The sequence below is a fragment of the Tauraco erythrolophus genome, chromosome 2, assembly GCF_009769465.1.
Source record: "Tauraco erythrolophus isolate bTauEry1 chromosome 2, bTauEry1.pri, whole genome shotgun sequence".
NCBI classification, from domain to species: Eukaryota; Metazoa; Chordata; class Aves; order Musophagiformes; family Musophagidae; genus Tauraco; species Tauraco erythrolophus.
Window position 1 is genome coordinate 34,996,417 of NC_141466.1, and position 18,344 is coordinate 35,014,760.

The window sequence follows — 18,344 nt, forward strand, 5'->3', positions numbered from 1 at the left end:
CAGCTAACGGGTCGTCATGAACATTGCACATGTCAGACCTCTGTAGCCATATGTCCTTGTCCAAAATCTGAGAAGTTACAGACCTCCCATCACTCGGTGTCTTCAGCAGAGACTTGGATGATGACCTAGCATGCACCCTCAGCAAATATGTGAATGACACCTGAACCTGGTTCGGTGGTTGGTAACAGCTGGCAGAGCTTCAGCCCAGAGGCATCTCAATAACCTTGAGAACTGGGCAAACAGAAACCTCATGAAATTTGATAAACACAAGTAGAAAGTTCTGCCCTTGTGGGGTGGTGAGGTGTAAGTATGGGCTGGGAATCCACTAACGGAGTAATACCCCTGCTGAAGGGACCTGGGCATTTTGGTGAATACCAGGTTGATCATAAGCCAGCAATACACTCACTGCAGGTAGGGGAAAATGCACAGTGCGCTACCTCAGGAGGAGTGTGGCCTGGAGTTTGAGGAAAGCTATTATTCCCCTCTACTCAGCACCAGTGAGCCCACATCCAAAATATTGTTTTGGGACCTTCTCCCAGTTCAAGAGGGATGTGAACAAACTGGAATCATAGAATCATAGAATCATAGAATGGTTAGGGCTGGAAGGGACCTTCAAAGGTCATCTAGTCCAACCCCCCTGCAAGGAACAGGGATATCTCCAACTAGATCAGGTTGCTCAGGGCCTCGTCCAACCTGGCCTTGAATGTCTCCAGGGATGGAGCATCCACCACCTCTCTGGGCAACCTGTTCCAGTGTTCTACCACTCTCATGGTAAAAAATGTTTTCCTAATATCCAATCTGAATCTACCTCCCTCTATTTTAAAACCATTACCCCTTGTCCTATCACAACAGGCCCTCCTGAACAGCCTCTCCCCATCTTTCTTGGAAAGAGTAGCACTCCACCAAAGCAAAGCAGCCAGCAGCCTAAAGCACAGAGCTTGTGAAGACAGGTTGAGAAAGCCCAGGTGCGTTTAGTTGGTCAAAAGAAGGCGAAGAGGTGATCTAATGGTAGCCTACAACGATCCTGAGGGCAGTTACAAAGAGGATGGTGCCTGTCTCTTCCTGTGAGTGCCAGAAAACACAGCAAAGGCAACAGCCACAAACGGCAGCCTGGGAATTGAGGCTGGACATTAAAATAAAGTTTTCACTAGGAGACTCCTGAAGCACTAGCACAGGCTACGTAGAGGGTTATAAGATCTTTATCTTTGGATATTTTTAACACTCTGCTAGACAAATCCATATCTGACCCTAGCTAGTGTTGGTGTTAGCCCTGATTTTGTCCGTGCTGGACCAGATGGCCACCAGCTGTCCCTTCCAACTAACATGTCTCGGATGCCATGGTTACTGATCTGTTGCACAGTGTTGCTTTATAGACACTTTCTACAAGTTTGGCTTCCTTCAAGCCACAGTCTGAGTGATGCTGTGATTGCAAAGAAGCTTTCCCACATAATGGTTCTCTTTTGTTTACCCAAAGACATAAGGATGTTTACAGGAATGGCACTACCCTGTCATTATGAAATCACTTGAGCAAAAGCTACATTACAGCATAGCTGTTATTTTCACAGCCAGACTTGATTCAGAATGCATAATGCAATTTGACTTCTGTCTTGAATGCATTTTGTAAAGGTTATTAGGGACGGTTGGACTCAATGATCTCTAAGGTCTTTTCCAACCTAGAAATCTATGAATCTATGAATTTGCAAGTCATGGGCCTGAGTTCTGCTACGTGCGCCAATGCAGTCCCACTGGAACAATCTCCACTTCATTTGTTTGCCTCCTGTTCCTCAGCTGAGTTGACCATTGTGGCCTCATCCAGCAAAGACCACACTCAGCTTCTTCCCTATCTTTGAGGCACCTCCGCATTTCCACACCTGGGGATATAACCAGGACAACAGCTGGACGAGTTAGGTATGCTCTTGGACCATAGCGGAGTGTTTAACCATCCATGGGACTGAGCCCTGGCTCTCAAAGTATCCCTCTGACTCTCTTGTGACTAATGATGGAGCTGTGTGTAACTGAAGGTAAACTCAAGGTTTTGGCAAAATTTCATTTTAAGACAGTCCAACTATAGAGCTCCAACTTTGGGTATTAAGTCTTCCTCAGTTAAGAGATAACTTAATATTATCATTAGCTATGAGACCTTTTCTTCTGAACTACCAAATATTTTCCACCAGTGTTTTCCTGCACATTTCACCTGCATTTGGAACAGGAATCATGTCAAAATATTTCACTTTGGCACCTCCTCCATGGTAACAACTGGTTCTAAACAGTCAGTTGCAATGTGCATCATGAGACAAATCAAGTTGTCATGAACAAGGTTAGCAGCCCATGTCTCTTGTAACAAACATGACCTAGCATAAACATCACAATAAATAAACGTAGAGCAAAAATACGGCAGTTATTGGCTTAGACTGAGATCTTATGATTGGATCAGAGCCAGCACAAACATTCTAAGGACCATCAGCACTTCAACTATCATGATGAGCTAATTTCAGCTACAGTAGTTGGAAGAATTAAAAAAGGTAAGGAATTTGACTACATAAGCCCTACACTTCCACTCCTTATTCTCAAACATACGTGTCTGTTAGAATATCAGTGCCAATCGCGAAAGCAATCCAAAGACGAAAGTGAAACATTAACAATGACTGCTTTTAACAAGGAAGATGAGTAGCCCAGCCTTAATCCTGTTTCATATACATGTTATTAACTCCGTATTATCGGAGAGCACCGTCTCATGGCAAGCAGACTACTACTAATGATGCATGTTTGCTCTATCACAGTGATCCATTAGGGAAGCTGTTGTGTGCTGAAGAACAGGGTCATTCATCCAGGAGATGTGCTTGTCGATACTTCAGATAGGCTTTCTAGGGTTCTGACTCCTATTTAAAAGACAAGAGAAAAGAAAGATACTTAATGCTATGAACAAATTCTCATCTCCTGTGTCTGTAACTTTTGCATACAAGGTGTTCCTAACACTGGTCCACACAATGGCTGAGGATGCATCACTCTGAAGTACTACCATGCTGAAGCAGTCATCTGGCCAAATTTATAGAGACGCTCCTCCAGGCCTACAAAGGGTAATTTCCCAGGAACAGAACTGCATAGAAGTTGCTATTTCTGGCTGCAGCCGGACATCATCTTTTTCCTAGGAATAGTTCTTCAAGCTATGAAGCAAGGCAAGCTGCCAAAGTAACCTGCTTCTGCGGTTCCCTGCTGAGGTTCCCTCCAACCCCTGTCCCTCATGGGGTGGAGAAATAAATGAATTCTTGGCAGAAGAGAAACTCTATAGATACTCAAGAGCTACCATCCAGGTCTGAAATGATACTACTACCAAACACAGCTGTATCTACAGTTGCCAAGGGAAGAAAAGTCCTCTCCTATGTGTCTGATCTACTGCCCAAAAGTGCACCATACAGTCTCTTTGAACAAGTGTCCAGGCTTCCATATGGCAATAAAATCTCTCTTATACTGTCCTCAACAAAAAGATGTTATCTGGCTTTGTGTTCTGACCTGTATATATGTATTCATTAAAATTCAATTCTTAACCAAAAAGTTGCTGTAACTCCTGACTGCTCCAGCATTTTAGCATTTAAAAAATAAAGAAATTAATGCCTAATGAATAAATGCTGTCCTGGTTGAGCCATTATGCCAGGCTGGCCCAGTAAGGTGATGTTTTGGTGACATAAACTGGAGATATTCCAGTGATTAAGATCCTAGTTCTGCCTCCTATTATAATTAAGTCAGTTGCTTTCAATTTACATTGATAATGTGAAGGAGAATGTATTCTTTAAACTTCATTTATCTGCTGTCTCAAATTAACTTCCATGAATATGCTTGGTTTCATTTAAAACACTTTGCTTCTCATGGCAACAGTTTCAATTACCTCATTAGCGTGCAGTTGACATGGACAAGGTATGGATAAAGGCAGTGGTGTATCCAAACACATAGAGTTCTTTGGATTCAAAGAAAACTCAATCTCACTATTTCAAGAATTCTATGAAAACTCTGCAATACTACACTGACCTTTGATGCCAAAGTAGGTTTCAGTCCAAGAAAGGAGAAGACAGTGTTGCTCTCCTTTGATTCAAAAAAGCCATCATAATCCTAGAGAGAAAAAAAAAATAAACATGAGTCAACATTTGTATTCATGTTTTCCTCATTGATCTTACCACACTATGGTAATAATGCTCAGGAAAATACTGATACCCATATTCTCCTATGCAAACCTAAAACCTAAGCTATTCTAAACTGTAATGATATCACCAACTAAAATGGCAAAGAAAAACACACACATTCTGCAACTACAACACCTTTCACTACTTTATTTGACAGGAAAATACAAACATGGACTTGCATTCAAATGAAATCTATTGTGGGTATACTTTATACTTATACTTTATACTTTTTTTTATACTTATACTTTAAAGGTATTTAAGTGCCTAACAACGCAAATAAGTTTCTGACTGGGTTACCAATTAGCCAACAAAATACTTCCTAACATGGAAACCTCCAAGAAGTCTTAAGGTAGCTGAACTCCTTATTTCTTCTGTGGTGGAACAGAGACTTCATCATCATTGTATCCTTTGAAATCAGCAATCGTATCTCAGCCTTGGACAACCACATAGTCATATATAAAACGCTACCATGAAGACACTCGTATAGAAAGATAAAAAGTAAGCTTCGTTATCATGATTAAGTTCCTTTTAAGTTTCAGCTGCTTAAGATCAAGTTCTCATCTCAAAGTGTTACTACTACTTTTACTGATTTGTTTATTGCATTGTAGACCTGCTACTCTTCTATCATCAGATGAGCTGACAATATTCAGTTTCCAAGGGAAAAAGAGGAAAACAGAGCACAGTTTAGTGAATGGATTTGGCACGTGGCAAGAAGTCAGCAAGTTTCAGGTTCTCTTAGTGGTTTGGCAAACATTTCCTCTATGACCACTAGCAAACAATAAAGCATCCAGTTCAGGCTCATTTCCTCCTCCACGTAACTGCAAATCAGAAATATTAATCCTTACGTAACAACTTCTGACATGTAAAACACTCTGTAAATGTCGGGAAATTTCAGGTATATGCTCATCACTACATAGCAATTATCTCCAAATATCTAAGATTAGTAGTTACACCTAACTTGAAAGCATTCAACAAGAGAAATTCCTTTAAATATTGACCATGCACATACATGCTTTCAACAGAGAATAGTAACAGGCAGTCTCTGTGCCTTCACATACTTCCCATCTGTGTAACAGTCATTCCCAATGCACTTGACCCCCAAAGTTAGCACTTCTTTGGCTCCTGACGTCTAACCTTATTATTTTTTGAGAGCTGATCTCTCATTGATACAGTTCCAGGCGCTTTTCCTGAAATTGGACCTCAATTTTTCCCCAGCAACAGCTGCTTTGCCCACCTGTCTCCTTCCGCTCCTGCCTTCTCTCAAACCTGTAACCTCACAAAACACTCCACAGTCACAGGTGACTGCGTAAGATAAACAGAAGAATCTCTAATTGAAAAGCAGAAATATTTTCTCTCACCTGGCTATTCTTGGAAGGCTGTCATAGGATATGCAAAGATTAGGAACCTTCTTTTATGTTTTAACCAGAGTTTACTCAGTGCCTAGCCAATATCCACTTATGCTTACATTTTGGCTTCTCAGATCCAAAGCAGGAAGCAAAAACGGCCCAGGCAAGCATTCTGCTTCCCAGTATTTCTCTGGGTCTTGACAATGCAGTGTGAATCTCTGAATAGACCTTCATCCCACCTGCCAGACCCAATTATAAGATATACCAAATTATATCCTTGCAGAAGGATGGTTGCTTTTTTGTGAAATAACTTTGGAAGATAAGTGTGTGCTTGTAGATGAAGATTTTACGTCTCTTTGTTGTCTTTTTTCTCTCCACCAATGTGAAATAAAAGATTATTTGGACAGAAAATACATAGTCACCATAGCAAGGATAACACACCTCCCACGAGACCCATAATCATCCTGCAGATGTGCAGAATTTCTCTTAAAACCTTCGTGGTGCACTAGACAAAGACGCTTTACTAGCATTTCCATAATGATATACTGCTATACCAATGTGAACACGACTGTCCTAGCAAAGTGTTACTTTGCGGTTGCATAATCATTGGAATACCTTCAGCCCAGAAAAAAACACAGCTGCACAGAGGCAGTTTCCCAGCCTAACCCTCTATACTAAAAGCATTGGCCCTGAAAGACGCGGAGAGGGCAGCAGGAGTGTATGATGGTCATCAAGCCTCAGACGCATTGGCTGACACAACTAGAAAGTGTAAGCCTTCTTAAGATGGCTTCTTGTTGTCGTCTTCTTAAAACATGGCATACTGCTGTGCTATAGACTAGGGCAATAAGTCAGTATTCCAGGACAAAGCTTTATGTCTACCGATCCTTTCAGCTTTCATACACATCTGTGTATCTATGTATATACAGCAAGAGCGTGCGCACACGCATTTCTTCTATCTGGTTTTCAGTTCCATGGTTTTCTCTACGTGCAATACATGATTTCCAATGAATGCAATCTACTCACTTCACTCTATGGGAAGAGGCAAGTTGATTTGCTTTCACTGCCAGGGGAATGAAACGCTTCAAGGAATAAAGCAGTTCTAGAGCACAAAAAGCTAGAATCTCCTGCAGTGATCAGTGTCATAGGCTGGAAAACAGACTTTGCAGACAGATGCTGCTTATCATTATGAGCACAGAACTACTACCATTACTGTTTAAAATGCTAACGTATGAAGATATTAGACAGTTTTAAGTTTCCTCACTGTTAATTTTAGGTATGATCTGTTCTATCTAACTTTGAAATTAAACACATAATTAAACAGAGGAAAAAGACACTTTTACATCAATTTAAAGAATTGTTAAAGCTGATGAACTGATGCTAATTTCTGAATAAACATAAATTTACAATTAATAGCTAGAAAGTAAATCCAAATAGACAGATCTCTCAACTAAGCCATGGCATAAGCTGAAACAGTATTGAAAGCAACCCTAACAATGCCATGGATTAAAAAGGGACAACGTAATAATTGAATACCTAGAGGAGCAATAAGTAATACTGAAGCTCTGCAGAAGGATGTTTGATTAAGCCCTTGATCTCTACGAATGAGACTTGAAAAACTGCATGGACGCAGTTAAACCTGAAAAAGGTCCAGCCTGACTCTGCTAAAGCAGATAAAAAGCCATGAGGGACACAAGCTAAATAAGCAACCACATACGAAGATAGTGCCTGATCTAACTGAGACATAACCTTAGTTTTCTCCCCTGGGTTCATCTACAAATGAGTCACGCTATCTCTGGAGCTGAAGGTAGGGGAGCAGTGGATGAGTACAACCCACAGTGAGAAGAACAAGGGCACCTCCTCTTTAATATCAAGGCAGGTTTAAATTACCTTAAGCTACTCATTACAACCCTGTAAACTAGAAGCAGCCAACCTGTGGGCAGGCAGCTGTATTGTGACAGTTTCTGCAGCAGCATGGCTCAAGGCAGACATCATTTTCACTCCCTGCCAGGAGCACCCTTTCCTTCTAAGCACACTGGCAGTTTCCATGAATGCTCAGACACTTGTTTGACTCAATAGTTTGTCCAAGGAAGGGTTTTTGTTCCGGCAAGTCATCATCTCTCATCAGTGTTTTCAAATTCTGAGGTTCTCCTGAAGTATCTTAATCCTAGTACTTCAACTAGCTCTAAAACCATCACTGCTCTAAGGCCATGGGTTTTTCACTCTTTGATAATAAACTGGAAAGAAAACCAGGGTAGCATTCACAGGATTCACAGCCAGAAAATAGTGCCATAAGAAATAAGGCTGCACTCCTGCGTTTGACAACAACTTTGTGACTTCACAATTATTTATGTTTATCTGTGAACAACTGTTTATCTTAATCTCTGCAAAGTAATTTAAGACTTAATCATAAAAACCTTTCTGCAAGTGCTAGTTAACAATTTTTACTTCCAGAAGTAACCAGGCCTGATTTCGTATGTTTTTCCACATTTTTACAGGCTATCAAAACTGGATTTGCTTACTGCAAAAATCATGAAACAATAAACTAAACTGAGTAAGTGTATGTTTGAAAGAGCACAAAACCCAGTGGACTGATTAACTTTAAAAGGAGCAGAATATTTAACAACAGCAAGAGATTATCCACCAGAAGCAATGTTTTGAAATACCTGCATTGCAAAACATATTAAAATGCTAGTGACACTTTCTTACTTTCATGGGAGATGTGGGTAGAAGCATCATGCTTTTAGATAAAGTAGCAGTAAAATTTTAAATAGGAGAATTTTCCTACTAATCTCTGCAATGAAAATATATGATCCCAAAATATTCAAATGTGAAAAAGATGTTATAAAAATGCATAATAGTCCTATAAAAGTTGAAAGAAATCACTTTAATATGGCCGTTTCTTAAGAGATTTTTGAGAAACATGATCTCAAGGAACATGATCTCAAGGACTCACTGGTTTTGCTTCAGCATGTGGTAGGAGTTCACAGTGGGCATCCCTGGCTTTCCCTGTAATACAGGCGAGCTGAGAGATGTTCCAAAACATCCTGCCTTTGACCTTACCTTTATAAGGAGAGAAAGTCTGTGCAGATTTAAGCCACATGCAAAGACACTAAAATCAATGGGTAGGGACATGAAAATTCTTGTCTCACATAAAGAACATCCCACTGCTACCAGCAGTAGATGCAGAGGCTGAAGAAGAAAAATGGTGCCACGCTCAGCAGAAGCTAAGAACTTCATACTCAGGCAAGAGACCAACTTGCTTGTGAGCCAACAGGTTCCATTTGGAAGAATTCTGTGGGACTCTCTGTCTTCCTCAAAGGAAGGACACCACCATCTGCTGGTTTTGGCAAGGCAGTGGTTCCCTGTTTCTGCAGCAGGCTTCGCCACTGCTAGCAAGTTACTACAAACCCCTTGCCACTGTTCCAAACCACTCCACCAAGCCAGCCAGCACTGTGGCTTTGCTGGGATCAGCTGAGCAGCGCTGTCTTGCCCCTGTGCAAGGAAGTGGCTCCCACTGACACCCTGGAGGCATTCAGAAAGCAGCTGTTAACCTAAAAATATACGAGCACGGCAAACTGCTACCCACTGCCCCACTTCAAAAGGCAACTATATATAATTTTGACTGTATTGCTTTAAATCACGAACCCTGGTGCTTTCCAGAGCTGCTAATTACACATTATTAATGTATAAAATTCTGGCAACATTAGCAGCTGATTACAGCTACGAAAACTAAGAGGACATAGAGACAGCAGACATGAATCATCAGTGATGCACAGACACTCAGTTCCTCTGGAAAAGTTGAAAAGCTCCAAAAACGCAGGTGACAAATCACAGAGACAAGGGTATGAAACACGGCAGAGAACAACAAATAGGAGAAAAAAATATATCTCAGGAAAGTCTGAGGGGACGGAGAAGTGACAGGAGTATAAAGGCAAGTATTTAAGGCAAGTAGAAAGCTATTTCAACTCAAAAAGGTTTCTTAACAGGGTAACAGCCATCTGACTGCTTTAGGCCTGGCTCCTCACCTTTAAAGTCACCTTTGCAGCTTTATCACCAAGTAGTCTGAGCAAGACACAGCCCCTCTGCTTTACCACCAGAATGCTTTGTTGAAAATAAGCAAAGCTAACTGTACTGAAGTTTCAACAGCTCACCTACAGAGACAAGGAAAATCTTGCTGGCCTTGCATGGCATAAAGCTCTTCTTTGCTTTCTCTGCTTCCGTTGAGTGACTCTAAACCAGGATAGAGGGGTAGGCTGTGGCTGCAAAGGTCTCAAAGGTCTTCAGGAGCAAAGTTACCCCAGGTGGTAACGGGAAGAAGCTGTTAAGCTCACTGTGGTGGCAGGATGATCGGTACTAGATGCAGAGCTCAGTGGACCCATGGTGCACATTGCCAAAGCACACTAAGGATCCTAAATGGCTCACCAGAAGGCTGAAGTTCATGAAAGAGGAATGCAACAAGAATTACTAAATGCATTAAAGTTATATTTGTTTCAGAAAAATAGCTAGAGACAGAGAGAATACTCAGTTGAAGTATTTTATATGCTTGATTTACCTGTAGTCTTTCCCAAGTATATTCTTATGGCCACTGTTGACACAAAATTGAGCTAGATGGACCTTCAGCCTCATACAATTAAGGCCACTTGCGTTATCTTAAGTTGTATCTTACACAACTTTTTTCTTACACAACAATTTTAAAACTTACATAAAGTCTTAAAATAATCAGCAAAGTCAAGTGATATTGTCCACTTAGTATGCTGGTAAAAGGAAAAAAAAAACCTCAAACCCAAGCCTCACACTTAGATAGCTTTGTTTTAAAAATCTCAGTCCTTGCAGTTTATCCTGAAACCAAAAGTTACTTTGCACTTTTTTAAAACCAGATTCATCAAAGGCAGGAGAACTCTCTTGGTGTCTAGATTATGCAGAAATCCCAACAGCCATCCACTGCTCAAATTCTGAAGGAAGAGTAACTTAGTCTTTGAGAGAGTGGACAAGCATTCAGGAAATCTGGATTTAACTCCTCATTATGACACAAATGCTTTATGTCCTTTTGACATTCATGTGAGTTTTATGCCAATTTACTCCAGTAGTAAAACTGTTGGTCCTTGGGAATTCTCTTCTCAGAAATCCCACTTGCAGGGTAGCTTAAACTGAAAGAGGGGAGATTTAGATTGGATATAAGGAAGAAATTTTTCACTCCGAGGGTGGTGAGGCACTGGAACAGATTACCCAGAGAAGTTGTAGATGCCCCATCCCTGGAAGTGTTCAAGGCCAGGTTGGATGAGGCTTTGGGCAGCCTGGTGTAGTGGAGGGTTTCCCTGCCCATGGCAGGGGGGTTGGAACTAGATGATCTTTGAGGTCCCTGCCAACTCAAACCATTCTACGATTCTGTGATTCTCCTTCTCTCAACAGTAACTGCCACGTTCACAAAGCTCAACTTGGCTACAGCAGCAGCTGTATCCCAACTGTGATGTGGAGGCCTTAAGTATGTCGTATTCCTGGTGCTGGGAAACCAGATCACTGTAGTGATGTGATTACAGACACTGCTGTAATTAATTTGGCTCAGCATTTTGTTAAGCAGGTACACTGAGGCTTGTTTAAATAAACACTGTCACTGCTGGGCGAAACTATTTACTGCACACCAAAGTTAAAATTGGCACTACTGCAGATCAGTGTAAACAATTATTTGTACTTCAAGGAACATAACACAAGCCTGATGGCACTGGGTCAAATTAAAACATTAACACAAAGTAGATTTCATTTACAATTAGCAATTATACAGACACCATGTATCCATTACTGCAACTGAGATTAGGAGAATTTTATATTTAATGAAATTTCAAACACAGTAACTGTGAATAAAATTCCTCCCAGTAAGTTTTATTTAGAAGACCAAGTTGGCTTTGTCGCTGTTTGCTTTTAGTTCGCAAAAAAAGAAAGAGTGGGCTTGGTAAACAGACAAATCCTTATTGCTCACCACACCAAGAAGCAGAAAAACAAGGAACCTGCCCAAATGTATGTTACTCTGCTTTTTATACAGATTTTTTTAAAAACACTAATTATTGGACAGCATTTAAAGATAAGTCTATTGGCACTGCTGTTTGCATGTTTCTCTTAATATGATTATTATGTCTCCATTCTTATAAAAGGGGCAAGGTAATTGCTCTAACAAGTAATAAAGGGGAACTCAAATGCATTAAACCAGCACACTGCCACTGACTGAGTTAATGCTGTATGCCATAGAGAATGAGCTGTTAGCATCCTTCCTGGAAAGGGCAGTCCAGTTCTCTAAGACGGATGACAGTCATTTACTGATCTGATTAGGATTACAATGGAAAGCTCTTACTCAGCACAGCCCTCCTTGGAGAAGGAGTGTGTGTGCATGTGTGAGTCTTTTTTAATATTATATCAACACACAAAAATAAGATCTTGTCTGCCCAACCCAGAACAGTGTAAACATGATAGCTTTCAATTAGCTAATCTTCTGATAAGATCTCTGGACAGGATTTTTGAAGAGCTTGTACAATTGACTCTACAAAGCAACCTGTTACTCCTCTCCTAAGGGCCAGATGTTTATTTCAGCAATCTCTTGGTGCAGGCTTCCAAAAACTAAGGCTTTAAAAAAAGGGAGCAGATGTCAACTATGGCTCTATTGTTTGGACAGTACATGACAAACTCAGGCTGATGTGATGTTTGCCATTCATTCAGCAACTGCGACAGGGTACACAGACATCAACCATCTAAGAATCAATATCCCTCACCTCTAAGACAGGGAGTCTGAGTTCAGAAGGGCTTCCCCCATCCACGCACTGAGGACCTCAAACTGGCATAGTGCCCACCTGAGGTAGGGCAATATTCAGGAGTAGTCAGTGGCAGAATCATTAAGTACTATGGATGATAACAGGTGCCACTTCTCCCTTTTGTGCATCTTCCTGCTCATCACATAATTTTACAAGTTGTTTGGATAAGAATCTTATAAAATGAAACCATGACAGGAGTTTGAGAGAGGGAGGGACTGAAATGTCAGGGAGTTAACTGTAGTAGACATCCTTTTACATGAAATCATGGCTGATAGACACGAATTGTCCTTGCTGCAGGGAAGCTCTGCATGCACATGTTTTAACTTGGACATATTTTAAGGTAGCTGTAACTTTACAAGGGTCATGACCACCACATGGGTTGTTTATCCTTTTAGAACATTTTACTCATATCAATATTAGGTGACATCTCAGAGCACTAAATGAAATATGGATTTCCCACTTCCATTTGTTTATTTTAGGAATCGGACACCGGCAGATTCATCTTTCAACCTTTCCTTTGTTTTCTGTGGTTCCTTCAGGGAAGACAGAAATGTGAATCTACTAAAGAAAGAAGGAAGCCACACTAATTGTAATGGCACTGCAATGTATTAACAGCGTTTTTACTTATAAATGGATTATAACTTTGCTGTCTCTTCAAAGTGTGTCTTAGAATATAATCATATTAGCACAATTACAAGTGGGACAGTGACGCACTAAATTTCTAATTTCATCCTGCATCCATATCCCATGCTGTACTATGTGCCCTCAAAGTATTACTGTCACCTAGTAAGCTTGTTTTATCCTTTCCTCAGTATATTTGAATATAATAGACCAGACCCTTTATAAAAGAATGACCAGACCCTTTATAAAAGAATTTAACCAAAGTAGTCATGACTCCTTCAAGAATAAACCCCTTCTCCCCAAGAAAGTATGGCACAATAGGAAGTTTCCATTCCATGCAAAGGAAAATCAGGAACCCAAACAAAATTGTTAGTAGCTTCTGTCACACTTACTGACTATCCATAAGTTCTGCAGAACATCAATGTAATATATATAAAAATCTAAAAGAAAAAAAAAATTGCAGTATTTTCAACTATCTCCTGTAAAGATGACAATTCTAATTTTATATTGGTCACCTTTAAATGTTTTAAAATACATAAACACCCTATATCAGTATATTTAGCAAACAGAGTGGCTGAAATAGAGTAAGTTATCTCCAGAAGTGTCAAATCTTGACAGCTATCATCTTTATGTGGTGGGAGGGTTTACAAGAAAATACCTGCTACTTCACCTTGAAGCAGCTATTCATGAAGTTCAGAAAGCAGAGAGGAAAGACCATTTTATTTTTACTAAGTTGTGACTTTTCTATTTTTTAAGCTTTAACACTGGTCAGGCTGGCTACTCTACACCTTGCCTCTGGTATCACACTTCCTTTTATTAAGTACATGTCACAGCGAAATAAAGCTCTGTGCCTCGGGACACAGAAAAGCAGTGGAGAAGTGGCCAGCAAAAGCATAGGCATAGCCTGTAAGATACAACCACACAGACCTTGTGGATGGTCTCAGCAGTATTTTGCCAGCGTGCAGAAGACACATGGGCAGGGGTTGCTTTCCAATGCCAGCTTGGCCTTCTACAGTCCTTGCTTGAGAAAAGACCTTAATCAGGAAGATAAGCAGTGCGGTGTCACCGGCCCCAAGTCACTCACGTTCAGCCTAGGGTCTGCGGATGCCTGTGAGCCACAAACTACTCCAATGCAACTGCAAAAGGCAACTAAGAAGGGTTTCAAACAAACAGCTTAAACTGGTCATACAGAAAACTCTACCTCTGACAGAAAAAATAATTTCTCAAGAAAGTTTCAGCACTATCAATCATTAACAGCTGTTACATGATTTCTGAGCAATTCACATTAACTTCTATCTAGCGAGATTATCCCTCTTCTAAGGACAGATCCAGACGACCAAGACGCTAAGTGAGTCAAATAAGACATCTCCAAGGGTGCAGGGAACTGAATGTAGACTTGCTGAATACCAAATTGGCCTCACAACTGCTCTAGCTCCTGAAGTAAACACACCACAGCAGGTATGCTAAGGTGAATTCTGCCATGTTGTTTGAGGATCTAGAGAGACAGAGTTCAAGCTCTCTGTATCCGTAGGAACAAGAATGACAAATTCCCTAACAACAGGCCAGGGCAGAAACTCTGAGGTGGCCTCTAGCCAGTTTTCTTAAATCCTCTCTATCCTCTTCTTTCTCTTATCAGTAAGTAGTTACTGATTTATCATTTGACACATATAAGAAAAGGAAAAAAAAATGTGTATGAATCTTTCCAGGATCTTCAAAAAAAAAAAAACAGAAGAGACTGATACATAAGAGTGCAAAGAAATCAGTGCCACAGTAATTGCCTGTGCGCTGAATAGTTTCTCGAGAACACGGCACCTCTTTCAGCAGTCTATTTTATTTTGTTCTTGTGTATAGGCCTTCACTGTTTTGATGGAATTGATACCCATATATTACATTTCAGGGAAGGACAATAAATATCACATATCACCGTCTCTACTGCTGCCCACTAGGCACTCTATCAGGACCTACCCTAACACTCTAAACCACAAGAGCAGCTTCCAAGAAAAAAAAAACAAAAACAACAGCAAACAAAAAACAGAAGGGAAAAAAAGAGTCAGTCTGCAATATAAATCTTTTCCCTTCAGCTCAAACTCACACCTGGAAACAGATTTCCTTTTAATTTTGGTTGGCCTAAATCTCAGGCAATCTCATATCAATGGCAGATCTCTGCATATAAAACTGTCACTGTTTCAAAGTGGTAACTTGCAGTTTTGTGAGGTTAGAAGTAGAGTGCAGTTTCACTGGGAAGTGGAGATTTCCAACCTTCTGAAAGATCCAGGAGTTACTTCTAGTCTAAGAAGGGTTATGTATTCAATTGTGGAGATTTCCGAAAAAGCAGAAGAGGAAAGTATGAGGCACAGGCCTAACTTCAGATATCACTTTTCCAGCGTTTTCGGTTGCTACTTTTAAGAGCTTTGCATGTCCAGAGTCCTGGCTACTGCAGATCCTGTTTGGATACATGTATCTATGGTTCCTCACCCATCATGTGAAGAAGCTAGCACTCTAGCTGGGGCTGCAAATTCCATCCGGAAGCCATATGCCCAAAATTTAGGCATTTCAGTGCTTAGCATCATGCTATAGTCACTTTGTGAATCTGGCCATAATGCACCAATCTGCAGTGATCTCTCCATCCGTCTGGACTTTACACAGTCTGTGTAAAAAAGGTAACAGTAATAAGTAAGTAAGGATAAAGGTATATAGTGATAAGACAAGGGGCAATGGCTTTAAACTGAAAGAGGGCAGATTCAGATTAGATATAAGGAAGAAATTTTTCACTCTGAGGGTGGTGAGGCACTGGAACAGGTTGTCCAGGGAGGATGCGGCTGCCCCATCCCTGGAAGTGTTCAAGGCCAGGTTGGATGAGGCTTTGAGCAACCTGGTGTAGCAGAGGGTGTCCTTGCCTGTGGAACTAGATGATCTTTGAGGTCCCTTCCAACCTAACCATTCTGTGATTCTGTAAGTAATTATTTGATCATTCTTTTAAATAGTGTTTTTAACCTGCAGGATACTGAATAGTTATCAGTATGTTGGATCCTACCAGCAGTACTTTAGAAAAATCTGGACAACTCACATGCAAAATCACTGATCTGGCTGTGTAAAATAAATTCATAATGGAAGGTAGAGCATTTAGAACTTTTTCTGTAACCTGGAAAGCAAAGGATTTAGTTAGTGAAAACAGAAAATTAACTACAGTCTTCATCTTCTCGTTTTTACTGAGTATGGCTGGGATGGAGTTAACTTTCTTCACAGCAACCCCAATGGCTGCTGTGTTTTGGATCTGTAGCTAAAACAGCCTTGAAACTGCATGAGCTTCAACAAGTCAAAATGCAAGGTCCTTCACCTGGGTCGGCCCAATCCTAGACACAAATACAAACTGGGCACAGAGTGGGTTGAGAGTAGCCCTGAAGAGAAGGATTTGGGGGTGTTTATAGATGAGAAGCTCAACATGAGCCGGCAGTGCACTCGTGCGGCCCAGAAGGCCAACCGCATCCTGGGATGTATCAAGAGAAGCGTGGTCAGCAGGTCAAGAGAGGTGATTCTCCCCCTCTGCTCTTGTGAGACCCCACCTCGAATACTGTGTCCAGTTCTGGTGTCCCCACCGTAAGAGAGACATAGATTTGTTGGAGCGTGTTCAGAGGAGGGCCACAAAGATGATCCAGGGGCTGGAGCACCTCTGCTACGAGGACAGGTTGCAGGAGCTGGGATTGTACAGCCTTGAAAAGAGAAGACTTCGGGGGGACCTAATAGCTGCCTTCCAATACCTGAAGGGAACCTACAGGAAGGCTGGGGAGGGACTTTTTACAAGAGTGTCCACTGATAGGACAAGGGGAAATGGGTTTAAGTTGAAGAAGAACAGATTTAGATTAGATCTTAGAAAGAAATTCTTCAGTACAAGGGTGGTAAGACTTTGGAATAAATTGCCCAGAGAAGTTGTGGATGCCCCCTCTCTGGAGGTGTTCAAGGCCAGGTTGGACGGAGCCTTGAGTAGCCTGGTCCAGTTGAGAGGTGTCCCTGCCCATGACAGGGAGGTTGGATTAGATGATCTCTGAGGTCCCTTCCAGCCTATGCCATTCTATGATTCTATTATGATAACACACCAACGTTTTGGCTATTGCCAAGCAGAGCTTGCACAGCATCAAGGCCTTCTCTGTTTCTCACTCTGCTCCAACCTGCAGCCCCCAGAGAGTAGGCTGGGAGCGGGCAAGAGGACAGGAGGAGACGCAGTTGGGAGAGCTGACCCCTATCAGCCAAAGGGATATTCCATATCATACGATATCATGCTTGTAAAACACTAGAGTGTTTGTGTTCCAAGGTGGCCATTGCTCAGAGACTAGCTGGGCATCGGTCTGCTTTTGGGAGAAGGTGAGTGACTGCACTTGCATCATTTGGCTTTCTTTCTGTTTCCTTCACTATTAAACTGTCTTTATCTCAACTCATGAGTTCTCTTGCTTTTGCTCTTCCTATTTTCTCCCCCATCCTGTTAGGGGAGCCAAGGGGAGCAAGCAGCTGTATGGATGCTGGCTGGAGTCAACCCACAACAGTCCTTTTTGGCTCCTGAACAGACTCACTGAAGTTTGAGATAATGACAGATTTGATCAGAGTGTGCTAGACTGAATTTACAGCTGTTACACCTGTTTCGCTGTTACGTGGCATGCTGTTACTTCATGTTGCTGGTCATGATGTTGACTTGCTTGTTCTTGATGCTGATTTGTTTTTTCCCACAGTTGCTCTGTTGCTGACTCCCCTTCTTCCTGTACATCAAACTCGACACGTTGTTACTGGCTGTTTTCAGCTTTTGCTGTTTGCTGCTTTATCACTTTCCTTTGCATTGCCTGGGAGAGCCATGATAAAAGCAACGGCCTTGAGCCTAATCTGGTATTCAGCCTCTGCATTGTTGCCATCCCAGTACTCTGGGAACCATCTCATGGATACAATTAGCAATTACACCTTTCTCCTATTCTCCACGAGCCACTTTGTGGAGGAAATGAAGAATGGCATCTTCCTCTTCTCCAGGACAGAGGTTTCCACGCCTGTTGCAATGGCCCTTCAGTTTCTTGAACATCCCAATGTAACCAGAAGGTTGTACAAGTGTGTGCGGTGACATTGATTTTGGCTTTTCATAAGGTTAACCAGCCAGTTGGGAATGCCACATAGGAATGTGCCCTGAGGCAACCAATACCCAGGTGGCAAGGTGTATGGGGGAATTGGGGCAGGTGCCTAGGGCAGTTTTCACCTCCTGTGGTTTGGGACTTCATTCCTGAACAGATGTGGAATCCTGTTGAATTGACAGACCATTTGAAGGAAAGATGCCTTCCACAAAGACACAACTCCCAGCACTGCACTGGGGCCTGGAGTAGACCTATGCCTATGCTCAAAGGAACAAGAGGGTCTCTGGATCTGAGGACATA

General features: G+C 41.5%; 1 protein-coding gene across 1 annotated transcript in view; it reads right to left on the minus strand.

Moving 5' to 3' along the window:
• Nucleotides 1-1,687: 1,687 nt before the first annotated feature.
• Nucleotides 1,688-18,344, minus strand: part of SH3BGRL2 (SH3 domain binding glutamate rich protein like 2) — a 43,794-nt gene continuing 27,137 nt past the window's right edge. Inside the window, exons 3-4 of the mRNA XM_086608254.1 lie at nt 4,024-4,104; nt 1,688-2,879 (exon numbers count right to left, since the gene is read on the minus strand). Coding sequence (XP_086464380.1) covers nt 2,865-2,879; nt 4,024-4,104 — 96 coding nt within the window. The 3' untranslated portion in view covers nt 1,688-2,864. The remainder of the gene's footprint in view (nt 2,880-4,023; nt 4,105-18,344) is intronic.